At 43.3% G+C, this 18,019-nt stretch overlaps 1 protein-coding gene across 1 annotated transcript in view; it reads right to left on the bottom strand.

The window, feature by feature from the left end:
• Nucleotides 1-9,869, bottom strand: part of LOC141987496 (interleukin-2 receptor subunit alpha-like) — a 30,535-nt gene extending 20,666 nt beyond the window's left edge. Inside the window, exon 1 of the mRNA XM_074952876.1 lies at nucleotides 9,771-9,869. Within this exon, the coding sequence (XP_074808977.1) occupies nucleotides 9,771-9,837 (67 nt within the window). The 5' untranslated portion in view covers nucleotides 9,838-9,869. The remainder of the gene's footprint in view (nucleotides 1-9,770) is intronic.
• Between the last annotated feature and the right edge of the window lie 8,150 nt (nucleotides 9,870-18,019).

Below are 18,019 nucleotides of genomic sequence, written 5' to 3'. Positions count from 1 at the left end.
ATAAGGTCATGGCTTTAGAGTGTTTGCCAATTGCATGGCTACTTCATACCAATATTTGAGTTAGAGGACTGGTTTGATACAGGAATCCAGACAGAAAGTCAACTATTTTTGACCAAAATAGGTGAGAGGGGAAATCTGACAGGTATTTATAGTACTAGGTAGACACAACATAGCGAGTCAGATGCTATGGTAATCTTAACTCAGAATTTGTATTTTTTTTAATTCCGTGGATTTGTGACAGTAGCTTTGGACATGGTTTGATGCAGAATATAAAACTGTAATATACAGAATAGGACATTTTTTCCCTGAGTACACGGGTGACATGGAAGGGAACAGTAGCAGGCTGGCAGCTCTGAAGACTTACGCAGAAATTGTTGGAGAAAACAATACAGCAGACAGAGACACTCAGATAGTTCAGAAGTAAAGAAAACCTTTCCAAAGAGATAGCAAAAACTCAACCCTGTATCAAAATCCAGAGAGTCCCATAAGAAGCTATCTGAGGTGCTCATTTGATGCTGTTTCTGAAACTATATCATCTCTAGATGGTATCCAACAATTGAAACTGACCTGTGAAGAGGGAGAACTGATACCCATCTGCTGGACTGAAATGGTAACTATCGTGCTTTGAAAACTTTTCCCAACTATTTTTGATCTAAAAGTAAAAAATGGCTGTCTGTTCTGTCTTTGTAACTTTTCCCCCCTGAAGTTGTTTTGTTTTATTAATGTCACTTGTTATTTATACCGGTAAACAGAGATGGATCTGAGCTGTGAAGTTTGGGTCCAGTACTAAAGTTCTCTGAAGTTTGGGAGTGTTTGTATCTGAGGTGTTGGACCATGTGTGTTGTAATATATGTAGTACTTAACCAAATCTCATGAGAAGACAAGCTCCTTTCCTCAAGGAGTTTACAATCTAACTAACACAAATAAAATAAAAATGAGAAAATCAGGCATAGGCATGGCGAACAGCACCAGAAAGGAGATCAGCACTGAAAGGCTAGGAGAAACCTACAGCTCCTTGCAGGATAGAAGAGACAGGTCTCAATTGTAATGACTATACAGGTGCTTCTTTATTCAGTTTCCTGGCCCTAGATAGATCCGGCAGTTCACTCTGGCTCTCTAGCTCATGGACTAACTAAACATGACAAGCCTGATTCACCATTGCCTTATACCTTGTGTCATCATTTAAATGGTACAAAGTGAGGGCCCTTTGGGCGCGAAATGCCACCACCAGCTTACATGAGTGAAGGCATGTGGCTTGGTAGTATTTTACATGCACTTTATAGAGCTGTACGTGACTCCAGAAAATCTGGCTCCGTTTGTGCTGCTTAGTATCACTACATATAGTGTCCCTAACTCCTGTCCTGTGCTAAGCAGCCATACCAGGGACCGCTGACCAAAGGGCACATTTTTTAAAAGGCGTGTTAAGGAAGAGAAGGAGAGTACTCAATATACGGTCAAGAGGGAAATTGTTCCAAGCACCGAGAGCTGTGTGGAAAAGGCACAAAGCAAAAGACAGGAGAATTTATTTTCTATTCTGTCCTTTTTTGTTTCTTATACCCCTCTGATCATTGTGGTAAAACCAAAGAGCTTGTCCTTCTCCAGGGTAACTGTTGAGTACATTGCAGCAGCAGCATACTCATTTGGTATTGAATAGATCGTGTGAGCAGCACATTTATTGGTGCATTAGCATTTTCAGTTTTGAATAGACTTGACCACAATTTTACTCAGATGTGGCCTTTGTAACATTGGCCTCATCTGTGTTCATGCCCACAGGTAAAGGTCACTCTGCTAAGTAGGAGATCTGGCTATGAAAAGCATGTGCATGCACATAGATTCAAACTCTATTCTTTGGCATTAACCTCCCCAATTTGGGCGTTTGGTTGGGTTTTGGCGGGGGTGGGGTGGTAATAGAACATCACCTTTGAGACGAATTGCTCTGGGTGACAAACGTATGGCCAGAATATATGGGTGGTTGGGGAATACATGCTCCAACCTTGGATAATACTGAAAAAACCTATGAGTCACACTAGTTTGGTTTGAAATGGTAGGGAAAAAAGTCTAAGAACAGTGCCTTACTGAGTGATGTCCACCTCACAACAATAATCAGAGCCATTCGGTTTTTCACTGGCAGTCTCAGCAGGGAGATCAAGGATTGAATAGGCATTATTCATTATGTATTTATACCTTGTAATGCCCCTGCCATTTTACAAAATAGAGAGTAAAGCATCTTCCCTGACCTAGAGGGCTGAAGCTTTAAAAATGAGAAGATAAAGGAAAGCCATCAGTGCAGATAAGGAGATGAGGAGATCACTGGTGAAGAGAATAAGGTGGGACGGAGTGGGTTGTGAGGAAGGATTTGAACCAGGTGAGAGGAAATCTGGCAAACAGGAATGGGAAATTGTCCTAAAGATCACAGCCAGGCCTGGGAGATGGAGGCAAAGGGCAGCAAGAGACAGAAAGCCAGTATAGGAATTCAAGGGGCGGGGGCTATCAGTGCAGTGGAATAGGTTTTAGCAGAGTTTTGGACTGACTGGAGGGGAGAAACAAGGACACTAGAGAGGAGGTTACAGTTATCAAGGCGAGTGTGACCAAAGTCATGGGCATGTGTTTTTAACAATGGAACTTTAGTGACAGACTGGATATGGAGTTAGAAGGAAAGAGATGAGTCAGAGATGATACCATAATGGTGAGCTTGGGAGATGGGAAAGCTGACGAAGTTATCAGTGGTGTCATGATAAGGGAAGTGGTAGAAGAGGATGACACTGGATAATAAGAAACTGGAGTACACTCAGGCCCTAATGGGGCAAGAGGAAATTTCTTCATCAAAGTGGAGATACCGTAGAGAGTCCCTGTCTGTAGCAACTTCTACCTTTCCTAGACCATCAGATCATGGGGTTGGCAGTCTTTTAGTACAGAGCAAGGTATATTTTTATATTGGGCATTTACTGGATAAGGGCTGCTGCAACTGGGAGTCCAAGGGGTTGCTATAAAGTAGCTTTCTCTCAGGTCAGCCTACTGAGAACTTTGTGTATGTGCTTGATCATTTAACATTTTATGTAACATCCAGATACCATGGTGATGCGAATTGTGTACAAATACAATTACAGATACATACTTTGTGTATAAAGAAAAGGAGTACTTGTGGCACCTTAGAGACTAACCAATTTATTTGAGCATGAGCTTTCGTGAGCTACAGCTCACTTCATCGGATGCATACTGTGGAAAGTGTAGAAGATCTTTTTATATACACACAAAGCATGAAAAAATACCTCCTCCCACCCCACTCTCCTGCTGGTAATAGCTTATCTAAAGTGACCACTCTCCTTACAATGTGTACGATAATCAAGTTGGGCCATTTCCAGCACAAATCCAGGTTTTCTCACCACCACCCCCCCATCACACACACAAACCCACTCTCCTGCTGGTAATAGCTTATCTAAAGTGACCACTCTCCTTACAATGTGTATGATAATCAAGGTGGGCCATTTCCAGCACAAATCCAGGGTTTAACAAGAACGTCTGGGGGGGGGGGTAGGAAAAAACAAGGGGAAATAGGTTACCTTGCATAATGACTTAGCCACTCCCAGTCTCTCTTCAAGCCTAAGTTAATTGTATCAAATTTGCAAATGAATTTCAATTCAACAGTTTCTCGCTGGAGTCTAGATTTGAAGTTTTTTTGTTGTAATATCACAACTTTCATGTCTGTAATCGCGTGACCAGAGAGATTGAAGTGTTCTCCAACTGGTTTATGAATGTTATAATTCTTGACATCTGATTTGTGTCCATTTATTCTTTTACATAGAGACTGTCCAGTTTGACCAATGTACATGGCAGAGGGGCATTGCTGGCACATGATGGCATATATCACATTGGTGGATGTGCAGGTGAACGAGCCTCTGATAGTGTGGCTGATGTTGTTAGGCCCTGTGATGGTGTCCCCTGAATAGCTATGTGGGCACAGTTGGCAATGGGCTTTGTTGCAAGGATAGGTTCCTGGGTTAGTAGTTCTGTTGTGTGGTATGTGGTTGCTGGTGAGTATTTGCTTCAGGTTGGGGGGCTGTCTGAAGACAAGGACTGGCCTGTCTCCCAAGATTTGTGAGAGTGTTGGGTCATCCTTCAGGATAGGTTGTAGATCCTTAATAATGCGTTGGAGGGGTTTTAGTTGGGGGCTGAAGGTGACGGCTAGTGGCGTTCTGTTATTTTCTTTGTTAGGCCTGTCCTGTAGTAGGTGACTTCTGGGAACTCTTCTGGCTCTATCAATCTGTTTCTTCACTTCCGCAGGTGGGTATTGTAGTTGTAAGAATGCTTGATAGAGATCTTGTAGGTGTTTGTCTCTGTCTGAGGGGTTGGAGCAAATGCGGTTGTATCGTCCTGGCCACTATGGATGAGGAAGCCCTCTACACCAACATTCCACACAAAGATGGACTACAAGCCGTCAAGAACACTATCCCCGATAATGTCACGGCTAACCTGGTGGCTGAACTTTGTGACTTTGTCCTTACCCATAACTATTTTACATTTGGGGACAATGTACACCTTCAGATCAGCGGCACTGCTATAGGTACCAGCATGGCCCCACAGTATGCCAAAATTTTTATGGCTGACTTAGAACAACGCTTCCTCAGCTCTCGTCCCCTAATGCCCCTACTCTACTTGCGCTATATTGATGACATCTTCATCATCTGGACCCATGGAAAAGAAGCCCTTGAGGAATTCCACCATGATTTCAACAATTTCCATCCCACCATCAACCTCAGCCTGGTCCAGTCCACACAAGAGATCCACTTCCTGGACACTACAGTGCTAATAAACAATAGTCACATAAACACCACCCTATACTGGAAACCTACTGACCGCTATTCCTACCTACATGCCTCCAGCTTTCAGCCTGACCACACCATAAGATTCATTGTCTACAGCCAAGCTCTGCGATACAACCGCATTTGCTCCAACCCCTCAGACAGAGACAAACACCTACAAGATCTCTATCAAGCATTCTTACAACTACAATACCCACCTGCGGAAGTGAAGAAACAGATTGATAGAGCCAGAAGAGTTCCCAGAAGTCACCTACTACAGGACAGACCTAACAAAGAAAATAACAGAACGCCACTAGCCGTCACCTTCAGCCCCCAACTAAAACCCCTCCAACGCATTATTAAGGATCTACAACCTATCTTGAAGGATGACCCAACACTCTCACAGATCTTGGGAGACAGGCCAGTCCTTGCCTGTAGACAGCCCCCCCAACCTGAAGCAAATACTCACCAGCAACCACATACCACACAACAGAACTACTAACCCAGGAACCTATCCTTGCAACAAAGCCCGTTGCCAACTGTGCCCACATAGCTATTCAGGGGACACCATCACAGGGCCTAACAACATCAGCCACACTATCAGAGGCTCGTTCACCTGCACATCCACCAATGTGATATATGCCATCATGTGCCAGCAATGCCCCTCTGCCATGTACATTGGTCAAACTGGACAGTCTCTACGTAAAAGAATAAATGGACACAAATCAGATGTCAAGAATTATAACATTCATAAACCAGTCGGAGAACACTTCAATCTCTCTGGTCACGCGATTACAGACATGAAAGTTGTGATATTACAACAAAAAAACTTCAAATCCAGACTCCAGCGAGAAACTGTTGAATTGAAATTCATTTGCAAATTTGATAAAATTAACTTAGGCTTGAAGAGAGACTGGGAGTGGCTAAGTCATTATGCAAGGTAACCTATTTCCCCTTGTTTTTTCCTACCCCCCCCCCAGACGTTCTTGTTAAACCCTGGATTTGTGCTGGAAATGGCCCACCTTGATTATCATACACATTGTAAGGAGAGTGGTCACTTTAGATAAGCTATTACCAGCAGGAGAGTGGGTTTGTGTGTGTGATGGGGGCGGGGGGGTGTGAGAAAACCTGGATTTGTGCTGGAAATGGCCCAACTTGATTATCGTACACATTGTAAGGAGAGTGATCACTTTAGATAAGCTATTACCAGCAGGAGAGTGGGGTGGGAGGAGGTATTTTTTCATGCTTTGTGTGTATATAAAAAGATCTTCTACACTTTCCACAGTATGCATCCGATGAAGTGAGCTGTAGCTCACGAAAGCTTATGCTCAAATAAATTGGTTAGTCTCTAAGGTGCCACAAGTACTCCTTTTCTTTTTGCGAATACAGACTAACACGGCTGTTACTCTGATACTTTGTGTATACATTTCTGAGAACTGGTACTCTACATTTTAAATTAAATTCTCACTTTTTTATTTTAGTCCTTACTGGGTATGAGCCACACATTGATACAGTATATTAAAATTCAAAGGAATCTTGACAAATTGGACCACTGGGCTATAGACAACAAAATGAAATTCAACAGAGACAAATGTAAGGTGCGACATTTAGGGAAGAGAAACCGAATATACAAATATAGAATGAGGGATAACTGACTCAGCAGCAGTACTGCTGAGAAGGCTCTGGGAGTTGTGGTGGATCACAGCCTCAACATGAGTCAACAATGTGATGCTGTGGCAAAAAAAAGTAAATGCAATTTTGGATTGCATTAACAGAGGCATAGTATGCAAGTCACAGGAGGTGATAGTATCGCTTTACTCAGCGCTGGTGAGGCCTCAGCTGGAGTACTGTGTCCAGTTTTGGTCCCCGCTATATAGAAAGGATGTAGAGAAACTGGAAGGAGTCCAGCGGAGGGCAACAAAAATGATTAGGGGACTGGAACACATGAGTTATGAGGAGAGGGTGAGGGAACTGGGGATGTTTAGTCTACGGAAGAGAAGAATGAGGGAGGATTTGATAGCTGCTTTCAACTACCTGAAAGGGGGTTCCAAAGAGGATGGCTCTAGACTGTTCTCAGTGGTACCAGATGACAGAACAAGGAGTAATGGTCTCAAGTTGCAGTGGGGGAGATTTAGGTTGGATATTAGGAAAAACTTTTTCACTAGGAGGGTGGTGAAACACTGGAATGCGTTACCTAGGGAGGTGGTGGAATCTCCTTCCTTAGAAGTTTTTAAGGTCAGGCTTGACAAAGCCTTGGCTGGGATGATTTAATTGGGGATCGGTCCTGCTTTGAGCAGGGGTTGGACTAGATGACCTCCTGAGGTCCCTTCCAACCCTGATATTCTATGATTCTATGAAAAGGTCCAGAGGCGAGCAACAAAGGTGATCAAAGGGATGGAATGCAAGCCATACAAGCAAAGGCTGGAGGAACTGGGTATGTTTAGTTTGGAAAGAGGGAGATTAAGGAGGGACATGATCGCAGTCTTCAAATACTTGAAAGGCTGCCATAAAAAAGATGGAGAAAACTTGTTCTCTCTTGCCATAGCGGTCAGGACAGGAGGCAACAGGTCCAAACTCCAGCAAAGCAGATGTAGATTAAATCTCAGGAGAAACTTCCTAATGGTAAGAACAGTAGGACAATGGAACAAACTGCCTAGGGAAGTCATGGAATCTCCTTCATTGGAGGTTTTCAAAAAGAAGCTGTACATCCATCTGTCTTGGATGGCTTAGACATAACAAATCCTGCATTTGGCAGGGGGTCAGACTAGATGACTGTTGCGGTCCCTTCTAACCCTATGGTTGTATGATTCTATGATTCTTTATTAATTTAAGATGATTAGTTGTATTGCAAGCTCTTTGGGGCAGGAACTATCTTATTTGTCCTGTGTTTGTACAGAACCTAGCACAATGGAGTCCTGGTGTGTGTCTGGGGCATCTTAAGTGCTATCACAACACAAACAATAAATAATAAGAAGGTAAGAGACAGTATGCCCAATGAACCAGAAGACAGGAGACATGGGTGTAACTTAAATAAGTCAACGATCTCTCTCTGCCTCAGACTCTTCATCTATAAAATGAGGGAAATGATGCTTGCCCACATTTTGGAAAGCTCTTTGAGAGCCACAGATGAAAAGTGCTATCTGAGAACTAAGTATTTTTATTTTCATTCCCCTTCCAGAAATTTTCATTTTTGACAGTGTATTTGCCCAGAAACCCTGTGCTATATGAACTGTGCAACAGAATTTATTTCATTACATTGATCTGCAATACTGAGAGAGCTGGAAAATCGAAGGATAAATGCGGTGCCACAGGCACGGTAGGCGCAGTGATTACAAAGAGACATTGTCAAGTCTGGCCCATAATTTGGCCTATCCTCTTTTTAGTTCTATGTATTTGCAAGAGTCCTTACTGTCCTTTATATGTTCCCCATAAGAAAGAAAACAACACACTAACACCTGCAGTACTCTGAGACAACCCTACAATAAATAAACTGGAGGGGAAAAGATTTTGGTAAAGAGTTAGGTTTCAGTTTCAAAGGGCATTATTATCAAGAGAATAACAAAATGAAGTTAAAAATTATGAAAGTATCGGGACAGGCATTCAAAGTAAGTACAGGAAGCGAAGGAAAGAGGGGGTGTAATGCAGGAGAGATAACTATATGGAAATATCTTAAGTTAATTTTCTATATTTATAAATTCATCACAGAATTCAATTGCAAGACTTCAGTATGAAATGCAAGTGTTACACACCCCTCAGTTTTTCCGTGATTCTAAGAAAGGCATCTGATAAATTCAGATCTCAGAGTGTACTCTCCCAGTGGGTACTCTCCCAAGGCACAGTAATACAAAGAACATGATACACAGGACTTGACTCATCCCAGAACTGATTCCATTTACGTATCTCCTGCTGAACATTTCACAGTGAGACTGTCACATGCATCATTTAAAATCATGTAAGGGAAGCTGACATTTCATTTGGCCATTAAAATGTCTCCATTTAATAAAAAGATGCAGATGTTTCAATGCATTATTCTCTGAAGATAAAATTGCCTGGAGATTAAACATTTTGTTTATGAGTAGACTGGGGCAACAGCCAGTTCAAGTTGTTCCATTATATACAATACAATCTCCTCTCAAAATTACAATTGCTTTTCTGGTACAATTTCAGTATCCAGTGCTGGAAGTGAGCAATTAGCAATACAATCTTCAGTTCGTCTGAGTTTCCATGAAAGAATTTCTTTCTGAATTTCTTACCCATCTCTTACCTCTGAAGCTGGAAATCCTTGAGATGTTTAGAATAGAAATATCACAGGTACTGACATTATAGACATCTTTGCATTCAAAGATACTAATTCAGACTCAAACACTGGCACCAATTACTTACGTATTACATAATTTCTTAGTGTACATGAATACCCCAACAGGTAATACTAATATAAACCTGTAGTGTGAGGTGAATGGTTAATCTAATTTCTTCTAGAATGAATAGGAAGCATTTATTAAAGGGGTGAAAAAGCATAATTGGTATTAATCACATCTGTAGCAAACCTTGATTATGTATCTGCTACTGGCAAGTACACCAAAGTCACTTGCAAGTTATCTGAGGAGGCTATTGACATTTCAATTTCTATTTTTATATTTCCTAAAGTTTCATGCAAAATGGAAAAAAAAATTCAAAGAGCTATTTGCGCTAGAAGAGTGCTTAGGATTCCTTTGATCTGCCCACTGTTCCAGTGATGGGTTAGAAGAGTCATATGTTACTCAGACAAAACATGAATGTTCCCACTCTGGATTGTCTCCAGTTGATGGTTTGTGGGCACATTTCTCTTGCTTCCTTAGAATACTAAGCTCCTTTAATCTACTAACCTCTTGCCTTACCTTAAAGCAGTCAGCGTGTCAATAACCTACGCCAGAGCAACCAAGCAATAGTAAACCTGGTTTTACTTTCCAGAAAGCAGCAATGATCTCTTACCATTTCCATGTCCAGTTGCCTCTCCGGATCTGAGCATGGCCCACAACAAAAGAAAAATGAGCTCCATGTAACCTGCTCACGTATTTTCGACACAACACTGACGAGGAGGAGGATTTTCAAAGGTTAAGGAGCTTTCACTCGGTGAATCAATGATCTGTCGATTGCATTATGACAGAAAAAGGGATAGCCATTTTGAGGGCACAGCTAGGATATTTCTCTCTGGTCAGCATATCATCCTTTTGCTGTCTAGATCTGTGTGAGAGAATGAAACTGATGATGTGTGATATAGTTTAGCTGTGGTGTGTAGGAAGTGGTTGATAGGTAGGTGGCTCTTATTTGCACCCTCAGCTTCATTTCAATTGTCGGTCAGAAAGGGTGGGGAAAAGCTTTAGCTGCCAGGTTTGGACACTTACCCCCTAAATGGAAAAATGATGTCCCTTTTAGGGTGACCAGACAGCAAATGTGAAAAATTGGGATGGGGTAGGGGGTAATAGGAACCTATAGCAGAAAAAGACCCAAAAATCGGGACTGTCCCTTATAAAATCAGGACATCTGGTCACCCTAGCTAACTTTGGATTTAATTACGGAGAGGAAAAGGAAACTCTGTTCACTAGGACAGGAAAAGGATGGTACCTGGTTTTCTGGTGTGTGATAACTGAATTCATACTGTCAGTTACAATTATAAGGAGGAAAAGCACCCGCAGGACATGTCAGGTTGGATTTGTAGTGGTGTTTTTCTGCTAGCAAGAAGAACACTTGGAAAACTGCAGTGCCAATTTTTATGGCTCTTTTTTAATGTTATTTCAACATGTGATGGGTGAACTTCTAAAGTACTGGAGGGTCCATTTGAATAAACATCTGTTGATAGGGCTGGCAGGTTGGGAAGGAAGATATCCTGTTCCCATTCTTAGAATGCCTTGTGTTTTCATGGTAAACCATGGATGGAATATAACTCCTTCCAAATCAAGGTGCCATGTGGGAGTCATTCTCTAACATACTCTCTTGAGAGAAGTTGGAGTTAATAAATAGGACACACTTTATATTAAAGTTCCACTTCTATATGGTTTCTAAAGGATTAATGTATCTTTTAATAACTAATTAATTGATTGTTATAGAGTCCAACAGGTCTGTAGATTGCTTAGAGACATCTATAACACCTTCTACTGATATGCTTATAATCAAATATTACTCATGTCTGTAAAAGCTATTAATCATTAACCCTTTATGCGCTGTTTACAAATGGAATCTTACTCTAAAGGATGACCAAGAAATGTCTGTGATTTTTTAAAAAATTTTATTTTAGTAGTCAGCTGTGGTGGCTATTGAAACAAAAGATTCCACATTAATATCTTCTGCTATGAAACCTAATTGCCAGAGACCTCCCATATCCATTCCAAAGTACAGTGCTTTTGCAATGACTGCTGCTTCTGGTGAACTGCAGCTGAGCTCCCCCAGAGCTCCCTCATGTGGTAGGTGATGCCCCTTTTCATGCCAGCTCCTTCTCTAATGCACAGTGCAAAGCCTCATGGTGTGTCTTGCTTTAATGGAGCATGGGAATGTGCTTACACTTGGCCAGGAAGTTACAGTCCAAGGTCAAATGCCTGTCATAGATAAAACTGTATATGACGTGACAAAGAGAACAATTAGCATCTTTAAAGTGCTGCTGGTAGAAAGGGACTATTCAGGGACCGCATCATGCTCCATATTCATCTTGACACTGAACTAGCACTGTGGGGACTTCCACCAACCATCTACCATTGATGCAATCCTTGATGAATAAGTGCAAGCCAGAGCACTTCGGAAATTCCCTAGTTAGTGGTGCTACGCATGCTTCTTTTTGGCAGGATCATGGAATAATAGTTTCAGCTCCTTGCACAATCACCAGGGGACTATGCTTCTGTGATTTCATGCACTTTATAACTTTCCTAGATATTCTTTTTTATCCTCAGAGCTGACCCCATGTGCTGCTTGTGGAGCCATAAGAATCCCTCATTTTGTGCTTGCTTTAAATCTTCCTTCAGGGCCCCTTTTTCCAGATGAAGTCTGTGTGGGTCTCTCTTCAACACTGAGAGAGAGAGAGAAGGGGTGGGGGGATTTTTTTGCTTAAAAAAACACAACAAAACAAACCCTAAAATCCTACCAAAACAACATACATCACTGCACATACACATACACATACACCCTGCGGGAGAGGATGAGAGAACAATCACCATGTGACAGATGTTGGTCACACTACTGGAAGGTGATCACACAATACGAACATATGTCTTCCTATGAAAATATTTTCTGTGAGTTTGAAAGTTTACCCCAGTGCCGAAGTGTGTGTAATCTGAGCCAAGGCACCCGTAGTGTTTGGTGTTAGTGGACAGATTTATTTTACTTCGTTGTACAGAGGAAAATCATAGCTTTGCCTCTCACAGAGATTGTTTCCTCAATTAAATAAGTAGTTTTGAACTCCAAAACTTTTACTCTCATTTCTTTTCTGACCAAACTCTTTAGTTACAGTAACTAAGTCATTTACCTCTCCAAGCAGGGAGATGAGTCTTTTCTGAAGTCCTTCAGTTCATTCTGCATTTCCTGGTTAATAGCAGCACTGGAGATTCTTTTCTTTACCATCAGCTCTCTCAGGAAGCTCTGGTCAGGGGCCATCTTTTTTTTCTGATTTTAGCTGTATTTCTTCTTTTATTTTGTACAAATTCTTTACTTATCCGGCCCTGTCAAAAGGGACAGCCCCTCGTGCAGCTTTCCCATTATTTTTGAAAATCTCTCTTTACCGCTAAACATGGATGGAGGTGGATTCTGGCAGGTGGGTAGGGAGCTCACCCTTTCAGGCAGCCATCTGCTTTTAAACCCTTCCAGGAGCCCTCAGTGCAGCCTCATGAGAGTCCCCACATAATACAAGTGTGAGGATCATAGAATCATAGACTATCAGGGTTGGAAGGGACCTCAGGAGGTCATCTAGTCCAACCCCCTGCTCAAAGCAGGACCTAATCCCCAACTAAATCATCCCATCCAGGGCTTTGTCAAGCCTGACCTTAAAAACCTCTAAGGAAAAAAAATTCCACCACCTCCCTAGGTAACCCATTCCAGTGCTTTACCACCCTCCTAGTGAAAAAGTTTTTCCTAATATCCAACCTAAACTTCCCCCACTGCAACTTGAGACCATTACTCCTTGTTCTATCATCTGGTACCACTGAGAACAGTCTAGAGCCATCCTCTTTGAAACCCCCTTTCAGGTAGTTGAAAGCAGCTATCAAATCCCCCCTCATTCTTCTCTTCTGCAGACTAAATAATCCCAGTACCCTCAGCCTCTCCTCGTAAGTCATGTGCTCCACCCCCCTAATCATTTTTGTTGCCCTCCGCTGGATGTTTTCCAATTTTTCCACATCCTTCTTGTAGTGTGGGGCCAAAAACTGGACACAGTACTCCAGATGAGGCCTCACCAATGCCGAATAGAGGCGAATGATCACATCCCTCGATCTGCTGGCAATGCTCCTACATATACAGCCCAAAATGCCATTATCCTTCTTGGCAACAAGGGCACACTGTTGACTCATATCCAGCTTCTCATCCACTGTAACCCCCAGGTCCTTTTCTGCAGAATTGCTGCCCACTCGGTCCCTAATCTGTAGCAGTGCATGGGATTCTTCCTTCCTAAGTGCAGGACTCTGCACTTGTCCTTGCTGAACCTCATCAGATATCTTTTGACCCAATCCTCTAATTTGTCTAGGTCCCTCTGTATCCTATCCCTACCCTCCAGCATATCTACCACTTCTCCCAGTTTAGTGTCATTTGCAAACTTGCTGAGGGTGCAATCCACGCCATCCTCCAGATCATTAATGAAGATATTGAACAAAACCAGCCCCAGGACTGACCCTTGGGGCAGTCCGCTTGATACCGGCTGCCAACTAGACATGGAGCCATTGATCTCTACCTGTTGAGCCTGACGATCTAGCCAGCTTTCTATCCACCTTATGGTCCATTCATCCAGCACATACTTCTTTAACTTGCTGGCAAGAATACAGTGGGAGACCATATCAAAAGCTTTGCTAAAGTCAAGGAATAAAATGTCCACTGCTTTCCCCTCATCCACAGAGCCAGTCATCTCATCATAGAAGGCAATTAGGTTAGTCAGGACTTGCTCTTGGTGAATCCATGCTGGCTGTTCCTGACCACTTTCCTCTCCTCTAAGTGCTTCAAAATTGATTCCTTGAGGACCTGCTCCAGGATTTTTCCTGGGATTGAGGTGAGGCTGCCTGACCTGTAGTTCCCCGGATCCTCCTTCTTCCCTTTTTTAAAAGATGGGCACTACATTAGCCTTTTTCCAGTCATCTGGGACCTCGCCCGATTGCCGTGAGTTTTCAAAGATAATGGCTAATGGCTCTGCAATCACATCCGCCAACTCCTTTAGCATCCTCAGATGCAGTGCATCCAGCCGCATGGACTTGTGCTCGTCCAGCTTTTCTAAATAGTCCTGCACCACTTCTTTCTCCACAGAGGGCTGGTCACCTCCTTCCCATACTGTGCTGCCCAGTGCAGTAGTCTGGGAGCTGACCTTGTTCATGAAGAGAGAGGCAAAAAAAGCACTGAGTACATTAGCTTTTTCCACATTCTCTGTCACTAGGTTGCCTCCCTCATTCAGTAAGGGGCCCACACTTTCCCTGACCTTCTTCTTGTTGCTAACATACCTGAAGAAATCCTTCTTGTTACTCTTAACTCCCTTGCTAGCTGCAACTCCAAATGTGATTTGGCCTTCCTGATTTCACTCCTGCATGCCTGAGCAATATCTTTATACTCTTCTCTGGTCATTTGTCCAATCTTCCACTTCTTGTAAGCTTCTTTTTTGTGTTTAAGATCAGCAAGGATTTCACTGTTAAACCAAGCTGGTGGCCTGCCATATTTACTATTCTTTCTACACATCGGGATGGTTTGTTCCTGCAACCTCAATAAGGATTCTTTAAAATACAGCCAGCTCTCCTGGACTTCTTTCCCCCTGATGTTATTCTCCCAGGGGATCCTGCCCATCAGTTCCCTGAGGGAGTCAAAGTCTGTTTTTCTGAAGTCCAGGGTCTGTATTCTGCTGCTCTCCTTTCTACCTTGTGTCAGGATCCTGAACTCGACCATCTCATGATCACTGCCTCCCAGGTTCCCATCCACTTTTGCTTCCCCTACTAATTCTTCCCTGTTTGTGAGCAGCAGGTCGAGAAGAGCTCTGCCCCTAGTTGGTTCCTCCAGCACTTGCACCAGGAAATTGTCCCCTACACTTTCCAAAAACTTCCTGGATCGTCTGTGCACTGCTGTATTGTTCTCCCAGCAGATATCCGGGCGACTGAAGTCTCCCATGAGAACCAGGGCCTGCGATCTAGCAACTTCCATTAGTTGCCGGAAGAAAGCCACATCCACCTCATCCCCCTGGTCCGGTGGTCTATAGCAGACTCCCACCACCACATCACCCTTGTTGCTCACACTTCTAAACTTAATCCAGAGACTCTCAGGTTTTTCAGCAGTTTCATACGGAGCTCTGAGCAGTCCTACTGCTCTCTTACATACAATGCAACACCCCCACCTTTTCTGCCCTGCCTGTCCTTCCTGAACAGTTTATATCCATCCATGACAATACTCCAGTCATGTGAGTTATCCCACCAAGTCTCTGTTATTCCAGTCACATCATAATTCTTTGACTGTGCCAGAACTTCCAGTTCTCCCTGGGATTTTACATCTATATGAAAATATACAACCCTACCTCACTAACCCTGATATTGGAAGTAACAGAGACCTTAGGTGGCTGAAAATTTCAAGTGCAGTTTGTGTGAGTTAGCCTTGTAACTCTTAGCTGGCTGTTACAATGATCAGTGAGGAAGCTACCACCCTTGCAATAAAGCCTTTTTGCTGCTTACAAAGGACATTAGGTAAAGGGTTTGGATAAATGTTGAGATTGAGGGAGATTGTGGCACTGCAAAACAGGTGTCCGGATGTCCCTGCCCACCAAAGAAATGATGAGATGAAGGCTCTGTAACAAGGCAATCTGCCCCTTTAATAGCCTGCAGGGGTGGGGGGAACAGGGAGCAGCCAACTCTGCCCCTGTGGAGCCTCCTTGTGCAGTCAGAGCGGGCCCTACCTGGTAGCTAGCAGAGACCAGAGGATTGCATCCTGATCCCCTACCCAGACTGTTGCTTGTGTTACTTTTTGCACACTTTTCCTTCTTGTTTGTGAAGACAATAAACAGAGCCATGAAGCAAGGGAGAAAAACCTAACCTAGATCTAGCTTATTGTCTATTCTCAGCGGGGGACTAAGCCACCAATGTACTGGCTAGCCAAGATTTGGGAGATTTTTTTTTAAAACCAAGATATTTATTACAATACCCCAAGAAAATACAACAAGAACAACGTATTAGGAGCCCACAAAAGTGAAGTATCCCAACTCAAAATACAGAAATGGTTTTCTTCCCTCCCCCAGCTACTGTATGTAAGCAGCGGGATGGTCCCGCTATGAGAACTTTCCTGGCTTATGCACTACCCCGAGGAATTGCTAGTGAAAGGATCTGAGTCCTTGCTCCAACTCCCTTTACCCAGAGGCCTGCCTGACCTTGAGGACTCCCCTTTTACTGTCCCTTACACCAGAGTCCTTGTAAAGCTGGGCCCAGGATTCCTGGGAGTCTTAACCCCCAGTCTTGCCATGGTCATTTAGAACGGGAGTTAGGATGTCCCCACTCTGGAGTACTCTCTCTGCGCAGGACGCTTCCCTGACCCACTGATCATTACTTTAAGTTCAAACCAAATACAATTTATTAAACAACAACTATAAGGAAAAAAATGGGAAAGATTAAAGGACACAAGGAACCCCGCCCCGTGGGCAGGGGGAAACCACACACAGCTGTCTCTAGGACGTAAGGAAAGTTCAGTCTGTTCCTCACACATCCCAGGCCTCCTTCTCAGGCCCTGGCTGTTCTACAGTGACACCAGGGGTCAGTGGCCACATGCCCTCTAGGTGCAGAGACTTTCTTCCCAGAGTCGCCCCCACCCTCCACCCCATTGGGGTCATGTCCCCACCACCAAGTCTGGCCTGCCAGACCTCTTATCTGATGCCATCTCCCCGCACTGGGCCCTCGCTGCCCAGGGTCCCCCCCTTGCTCTCCCCAGCTGCTCAACACATTCGTCTCTGGTGTTCCTTGTGGCACAGCAGGCATCCGCTCCCCAGCTCTGAGCCTGCAGCTCCCCGCGGTGGCTCGGAGCTAAGGGCCTCTTAGGATTGCCAACACTGTATTTCAAAAATAAGGGACTGTTTTCTTAGTGTCCCTGCCCCACCCCTCCTCCTATTAATTATTAATTATTATTATTATTATTAATAAGGAATGCCAGTTAGGGATATCTGGGGGGCTCCTGCCCTCTCCCCAAGTTTCATACCACAGCAGAGTGCAAACAGGAAACTCTCGCCCGAGGAATCCGAAGCCCTTAGGTGTGGTCTGAGTAAAAAGTTACTGTTGGCTGACAGGGCTATCCCCGAGGAGCTGGATCATCAGCTATTTCCACCCCCCTTGGCTCTGGGCGGTGGGAAATGTAAATTCTCGGGCTGTGTGGGCTGCTCTGCGGCTCTGTCCGCCCCCCGTTTTGTAGCCTGACCCAAAGTTGGGTATATATAATTGTAACTTGAGGATTAACAGGTTTTTGTTTCAAGATTAGGCCCACTAAGATTATTGTAAAATTATTATATAATTTGGGAACCCTGATGTGCACAGGTGCAACACTTACACCATAGGAACTTTTTATATCTATTTACAAATATATAATTTATTAATAATTTAGCAAAGTTATATACACACTTTAACTTAACAAGGCAGACAGAGATAACACAGAACGTACATTTGGACGTTTATACTTACACCCTTATTTTTTTTTAACCTACTTAACCATTATTTTACATACTTGACCATTATTTTTTTATTACCGTTATCGTTTTTATTTTTTTCGGTGGCCCCTCCCAAGGTTTACATTTTTTCAGCCCTTTTGCTGCCCCTGGGATGTTACTTTTATAGTAAGTTACGCTGACGCTGCCATGTTTAATGCATATTTAATAGAGGTTTTTATTTGTATTTGTATTTTCTTTCCTTAAGGTGTTTGTTTTTTATAGGTTAGTATATGTATGATGTTACCCTATTAGCATACATGTTACTCTGCTGTCATGGCACCTTTGTGGTCGGACGTTCTGTCCGGAACCTTCCGGATGCTGGTGTCAGCTACGTTCTGTGCTA

Source organism: Natator depressus, chromosome 1 (genome assembly GCF_965152275.1).
Source record: "Natator depressus isolate rNatDep1 chromosome 1, rNatDep2.hap1, whole genome shotgun sequence".
Taxonomy (NCBI): domain Eukaryota; kingdom Metazoa; phylum Chordata; order Testudines; family Cheloniidae; genus Natator; species Natator depressus.
This window is presented reverse-complemented; position numbering and strand designations above follow the sequence as displayed.